This window comes from Carlito syrichta, unplaced genomic scaffold (genome assembly GCF_000164805.1).
Source record: "Carlito syrichta isolate Samal-C Ts95f unplaced genomic scaffold, Tarsius_syrichta-2.0.1 Scaffold279737, whole genome shotgun sequence".
In the NCBI taxonomy this organism is placed as follows: domain Eukaryota; kingdom Metazoa; phylum Chordata; class Mammalia; order Primates; family Tarsiidae; genus Carlito; species Carlito syrichta.
Window position 1 is genome coordinate 578,616 of NW_007223833.1, and position 7,247 is coordinate 585,862.

Genomic DNA, 7,247 nt, shown 5'->3' on the forward strand with positions numbered 1-7,247 from the left:
AGGAGAAGTTGCCTTACTGAGTCTAATGTCTGCTATCTAGTCTTCCAGGAATAGATGTCCCTCTCAGAATAGTAGATACTGATGACACAACACATTTGAGTCATGTGAGTAAATTGACTTCTCTGGATGCAAGATTAGTCAAACAATCTGATAATCTAACTTCCTGTGATGATTATCGACAGGTAGAAAATGTGCTGTCACAACTACTGGGAATGCCCAATTCTCCCGACAAACGCTTTAAAGAAAAATTGTCCACTGTCCAACTAGACAACATCTCAAACCTTGCGAACTGCAGGACTCTGAATTTCTGAGCATATGAATCTGAAAGTAAAATCTTGAAGCAGAATAAGGTCTTTAAAGTAAATGCTTTCTTAATGTCTCTTGGTCAGCAGCCATCTGGCCACCTTTAGTAAAACTGGAAATCATCATAGCCTTGCAATTTAATATTGGGACAATAAATAGTCAGTTATTACCCTCCTTCCTGTGCACCAATACCTCTAGTATTGTAAATCTCATACCAAATATTAATTGTTAGTTTACTTATCTGTATCCTTCAAAAAATTTTGTCTTACTTTAGGAAATGAACTTTGTTGTTTTTTTGGGGTTTTTTTTTTTTTAACCTTTTTTAGTCCCAGTAACTAGCTAATGCCTGACATATGATAAGCAGAGCTTAGTAAACTGATAGAAGAAGAGAAAATGAAATATGTAAACATTCTACCACTTCATCCAACCAAAAATAAAATAGCACATTTTAATCTTTTGTTTCCTTGGTATTCAAATAAAAACGCCTACCGTAATGGTTCATCTTTTCTTCAGGGAGGGGAAAAAACTAACTCTTGTCAGGTCCCTGCTACATTCTAGGCACTGCATTGCTTAATTATTCATTAGCTATTGTCTTGAAGACTCACAATGGCTTTCAAATCTTCTATTTTAAAAAAATCAGGAAAAACTGGATTTGTGAATTTAAATAATCTGCTCATATTCTTCAATTAATAAAAGCAGAACTAGAATCTAAAATCTGTCCTCTCCCCTGACACAAAATTTTGGTTTTCAGAGACCAAACTACCCACTTCACAATAAATTAGAATTTCTGGTTGGATTCGGAGTTCCTTAGAGACTCATTGAGAATAATGGTCAGTTAATAAATGAAGAGCGATAGACCTACACAGGAATATGCTCAGAAAAAATAATTAAAGATTTTATAACACAAACTGAATTCATAATATTTTCCACAACATGTGGTAATGACAGCTCAAATAGGCTTACTCTGAACTCAAACCTAGTAGTATCACCAAATATCTGTTAAAAATACAGCTTAGAATATGTGAAAGATATAGAGTTCATTCATTCCTATAGTTATTCCAAAGTCTACAAAATGATTCATTCAGATTAACAAATATCTGATTTTATACGGGTGCTTCTCATATGCAGCTTAGATTTGGAATGACTTGAGAAGACTCTCAACATTTGTGAAGCAAATATGCTGAAACCTGAAAAGACTTCAGATCATTTTTCTTTCGTAAAATGAAGTTGCCTATGCATTTCTTCATTTAGTCATTAAGCCACTGTTACCTAGGGCAAGTCAGGCATTGTGCTAAATGAGATTTACTAGGAAAACAAACAAACTTAACTTTCACCTCAAACAACACACCTCTAACATATATTTTGAACTTTGAGATGGTCACCCCCATGGGACCATTTCTGTTAATATTATCTCTTTTTTCAGTGTTCCAGGAATTCTTCACACTGTTAAGCCAAAAGGTCTCATTCTCAAATTCTATTTCAGTGAGTTTAGAAAATTGGTCCTTATGGTCTATAGATGCAGAGCTGCTCCCATTTTTCTTAGAATGGTAATGCCACACAAAGATGGCAGTCGATCTCCAATAGGCCCTTACAGTGCTACAAGAAAACAGCTTTGCTGGGGAAGAGAGCTGTGCTGACTCTGAGGAGGAAGAGAACAGAGGATTACTGTTACAATTCACTGGTTCACTCATTTCAGGTTGGCTAATACTAACAGATAATGAATCACAAGTATCATCCAAAAATAATTTCAAAAGTAATTACTATAAAGGTTGTAGCAGTTACAAGGGAAGCTTTGTACCACCTAAAATTCTCTTTTGTGATCACAGAAAACTTTCTGGGAGGTCCAGGGCTTCTCCAGATATTTCTGTATTACCTCTTTTATGCCAAATAATAGTCATGCATATAAAAAATTACATAACACAGAAGTGCAATTTGTTTATTCAAGTCTTTCTGAATCCTTTTCTTTGAACTTTTTACCTTCTCATCTCTACTTTTTTAAGAGAAAATTGTTAACATGAATCACCCTGACCACCTTTTCTTCTGTCTCAAGAGGTGTCTCCTCTTTCCATGGTTAACACCTTTACCTGTGCTTTCTTGTGTCCTGCCTCTACCTGATTTTTTTTTTTAACTATGATTCTTCTATTTCTTTATCTTTCATATATCCCTCCACACTATTTCCTTCACCTCAGATTTCTATAAAAATTGCTCAAGTCTAAATAAAAAAATAACATACCCTTCCCAGAGTCCAATATTCCCTCCAAACAATGACTTTTCGTTCCTTCCCTTTCCAACCACAGACTGTCTAAAATAATAGACAGCTCTTACAATACTCACAATTCCATCTTTTGCACTTTCACCTTTTATTCACTTCTTTTAATTTTTTTGTAATTTCATATTCAAAATTCTTCTTCTTTTTTTTTTTTTTTTAAACTGAGTCTCACTGCCATCCAGGATGGTGTTCAGTGGTACAACTATAGCTCATTGTAGCCTCAAACTCCTGAGCTCAAATGATCCTCCCACCTAAGCCTCCTGAATAGCTGGGACTATGCAGGCACGTACCACCGTATCCAGCTAATTTTTGATTTTTATTTTTTGTGGAGGTAGGATCTTGTTATGATGTCCAGGCTGGTCTCAAACCCCTGGCCTCAAGCGATCCTCTGTTCTGGGTCTCTCAAAACAAGGAGATTACAAGCGTGAGCCATAGAGCTCGTCCAAAGTTTTGTTTTGTTTTAACTTTAATTAGTGGCTCTTGTTAAAAACCACTAACTAAACCCTGTTCTATGCTAAGTTTTTCACAGGTTTTCTACAGTATTAAAACATCCAGTCCTTCTCAAAGCACTCTCCATCCTTACCTTCTGGAACTCATATTTTACTTGGTTCTCCTATTTGACGACTTCTTTGGATATTCTTTAGAGTTTTCTTCCCTTTTTGTTGATTACGTTTTGGGATGATTTAAAGGTCTAGGAATTAAATTCTAGGTGGTAGTAACTGAAGTGGTAGAAGTTGGTGGAATTACCAAAGAAGAACATGTAGATACAACAGAGCAAAAGGAAAATACTGGAGGAAAGTTCACATTAAGAAGAAAAATAGGGGAAGTAGTAAAGAAAGTATGTGGAAGAGAGGCAGTCAGAGAGGATAAAATAAAACCAAAAAGATACAATAGGAGTACTTTGAAAGAGAGACAGTCAATGTGTGAAATGTCTCAACCTCTGGCCCCTTCCACCTACACCCATCCTCCAAAGATATCAAGGAAAATAAGAACTTTATAATTAAAGTGGTCTGTGAGTAAAAAATCTATTGTAAAGATTTAAGGAGTAAGTGGCCTTAAAGAAAATGGAATAAAGGAACCTAATTTCTAAGGAAGTAAGACTGAAAGATAGAAAAGTGTATGTGTGTGTATACATACACACACATATACATATATATGTGCACATATACATGTAAGACGTTACAGAACTTGTTTTCAAAACCCTGACAGGAACATAGAAGAAGACATTGCCCCAAATCTATAGCCAAAGCAATTACTGCAGCTCTAACCAAGCTCACACACACACAACTGTACCTCTAAATTTACACTCAAGGTCTGGTCTTTTTTTATTAGATGAGTTTAAAAGGGTAAATTTCTTATAGTGCATTAGTCAATGATGGGCAATAGGAATCTAATAAATAGTGAGTACCAAGAAAGAAGAAACCACCCTAAGAATAATAACAAAATGATTGAGTGGGCGAATTAATGTAAGGGTCCAAGTTTTTCATCATATTACTCATTGAACAGGCAGATGCCTGCTCTTTCCTCCCAGGGAAAGAATAATGATGGGCTACACCCTTCTTTCAGAAGAGATAAATAAATCATTTTGAGGGTATATACAAAGAAGGTGGCAACCACAGCTTTCAAAAATATTTAAGATACTATAGATTATTTAAATATGAAACTGTATAAAATATATACATGTCCAAGAAAAGAGTGTGGTTTAGAAGAAAGAATCTTAGAATGGAGGATCAAAAGTCTGAGTTTCTATGCTAGCTCTGATAGTGACATTGGGCCAGTCACTTGGCTTCTGAGACAAATTTTCTTCAGCTACAAAAATGAAGACAGTCATATCCATCTCACAAGATAAAATGACACAGAAAACTTTAAATTGCTTGACATATATGATATAATATTATGATAGATGAGATTTCCCAAGGCTGAATGACTAAATAAGACCTTGTAAGTCAAAAACAGTTCTTTAGGAATGAGGTTTATTTAGAAATAAGAGTTGTCTTGTATTTGAGACACATGAGCAAGGACTTTTATCTGATTTTTGACATGCTTATATTAAATAGGTAAACCAAAATATGTAGTATCTTTGAAAATGATGTAGAAATATATCTGTGAAAAGGTCAGTCTACAGGGTATACGTCTTATACCTAACAGATTTTTTAACCTTTCATCTAAAGTTAGCTGAGCTTAAATACATTTAAAGGAGTAATTTCATATTGAGTTAGACACAAATCAGTGAAATTTATTACATTTTTGCATTCAAAAGTTGTTTCCTTTATTCTGTATACTAAAATATCTTGCATTGTATTCTATTTGCCTTAAAGAAGAAAATGAATACTGAGTGAATCATGTAGACTTAGACATGTTCACTGAAGGACTACAAATCAGCAATTTATAGGAAGATTAAATTAATTATGGGTGGAGTAACTTATTCCACTTCTGCTATATTTATCTAGAATTATTTTCAGTTGGTCTATTTTTTATTTTATGTTTTAACTACATTTTAAGACACAAAGAGGCTTATAAGGAGTAAATTTATGACAAAAGTCATTATTAGGTAAGGATTTGTCTATAAACAAAATTTTCAAGTGGATTGTCACATCAAGCTGGAAACTCTCAGTAATTTGAAGTTAATGTTAAATTTTCTAAACTCTCTTTCTCTCTAATGTTTGAGCTAGATAAACCCTAAATATTTAGAATGATAATACTAAAATTAATAATGCATACTAACCATGTGGAGCCAGAAAGACCAGCAATGTAGGTAGCACAATCCAATATCCCTGCTTCATACAGTGCCTTCATCACACCGGAGAATCCCACCATGGCTCGGAAACCCCCACCTGAACCCAATATGGCCACCACAGGCACCTGGAATGATACATCACAGAGATTGTATGCAAAGTAAAAATCATCAAACATATTTCCCTTTAGTCTCAATTTTTTGTTATGCATTCCACATTTTGTCATAAGAAGTGTAAGTAATGTCTGATTTTTTATGAATAAAATGTTTCCTGTAAAAAAGCAAGAAAAATGCCTACTGGAAAACAGTTATTATTAAAATGACCAACTTAATAATAATAATAGTCATAACAATAATACTCTATATTTGTGCAAACTTTTACAATTTTTGGCTTACATTCAGGGGTGCTGTTTAATTTGATTCTCTCAGAAATCCTGTAAGGTGAGCAGAAGCAAAGCATTTGATCCTTTTGTAGATGAAAATTCTAAAACAATGATGTTACTTGTGTAAGATTTATTAGCTAGTAACTTATAGTTCAGTAAGCACCTTGCCTTCAAGTTACATTTAAAGAGAGAATCTTTAATACCTGGTGACTATCTGATACTAGGATTAAAAGAAAAAAAGAAGGGTGGTCAAACTGTTCGAATTTCTGACCTTGCTCATCAGCATTACCCAGAACAAGAATCCTGAGGCATGGAGCTTTGCTAAGGAGGAAATAGTGCACTCAGTCTTAGAAATATTAAGTACATGACACGAATACATTGTGTTCCAAGTAGTTGGAACCCAGCCGTGAGTGCCCACTTATCAACAGGATGTATACAAATATTCATGAAATTATTTTACAACTAGAAGAACCAAAAAGATTATATAACTCTTCAGTAGGGAAAGAAAATCTGTAAAGGTTAGGTGTTACTAGTGTTTGGGTAATAATAGAACATCTAGGATTAAATTCCTAATCCAGAACTCTTCTCTGACACTAAGCAGCCTAAAGTCAAAAGACACTAGGCATCAAACTACATTCAAAATGGAGGCCTCATAATGACAGCACACTCTACCAGTTCAATGCACCGAAATAATTTAAATGCCTTTGAATCTGCATATATGGAGACAGAACCTATACAGATAGATAGATAGATAGATAGATAGATAGATAGATAGATAGATAGATAGATAGACAGATAGATGAGAGAGAGAGATAAATATAGATAAATGTCATGCTCTCAAACACAGATTATAAATTTAAGTAAATTATAAAAAAATAAATAAAATAAAATATATAAATTTTTAATAGTTTGTCTGTTAAGGGGGAAATAAAGCTAACTAGAAAACAAGTTATAAAGAGGGTGAATGAAGTGCATAAAGTTTTAGTTGCAACAGTAGTTGTAAGGAAGCCAGATAAAAAGTTAGAACAAACAGGAGGGGTTTGAATTAGGCCTTGAAAAGGGGTTAGTAGGCAGCACAGTAATAATAGTAATAATAATAATAATAGAAAACATTTAACATTGCTGTGTGCTTAGCACTGGGCATAAAGTTTAGGCCAAGATAGGCTAAGTAGGAAAGGAATTGGAGACCAAAAGGCCAGTTTTATTAGTGAAGCAGGAGTACACTAGGGAGTTGGGAAAAATAGATTTAAGAAAGGCGCTGAAGAAAAAACAATTTCAAGATTGATATTGTACAAGGAAAAATTATTTATATTCAAAAATTATTTGAGATTATAGATTTGGTTAATTGTAGCACTGTATTTTTAAAAATCACAAACCCAATACAAATCTGGTAGTTTAGCAAAGAGCAAAAAAAGTTATTGGTAACAGATTACACTGTTCATTTCAGCACATAACAAACAGCCTGCACGGTTATTCAGAGGATGATTTAATAAAAGAAGTTGGGAAAAGATGAAAATAAGACATTCTCTAATCCTGAGAAAACAATCCCCAGAAATCT

At 33.9% G+C, this 7,247-nt stretch overlaps 1 protein-coding gene across 1 annotated transcript in view; it reads right to left on the reverse strand.

Moving 5' to 3' along the window:
* PLA2G4A (phospholipase A2 group IVA) overlaps nucleotides 1-7,247 on the reverse strand; it is a 123,869-nt gene that overhangs the window by 45,233 nt on the left and 71,389 nt on the right. Inside the window, exon 7 of the mRNA XM_008052537.1 lies at nucleotides 5,298-5,434. Within this exon, the coding sequence (XP_008050728.1) occupies nucleotides 5,298-5,434 (137 nt within the window). The remainder of the gene's footprint in view (nucleotides 1-5,297; nucleotides 5,435-7,247) is intronic.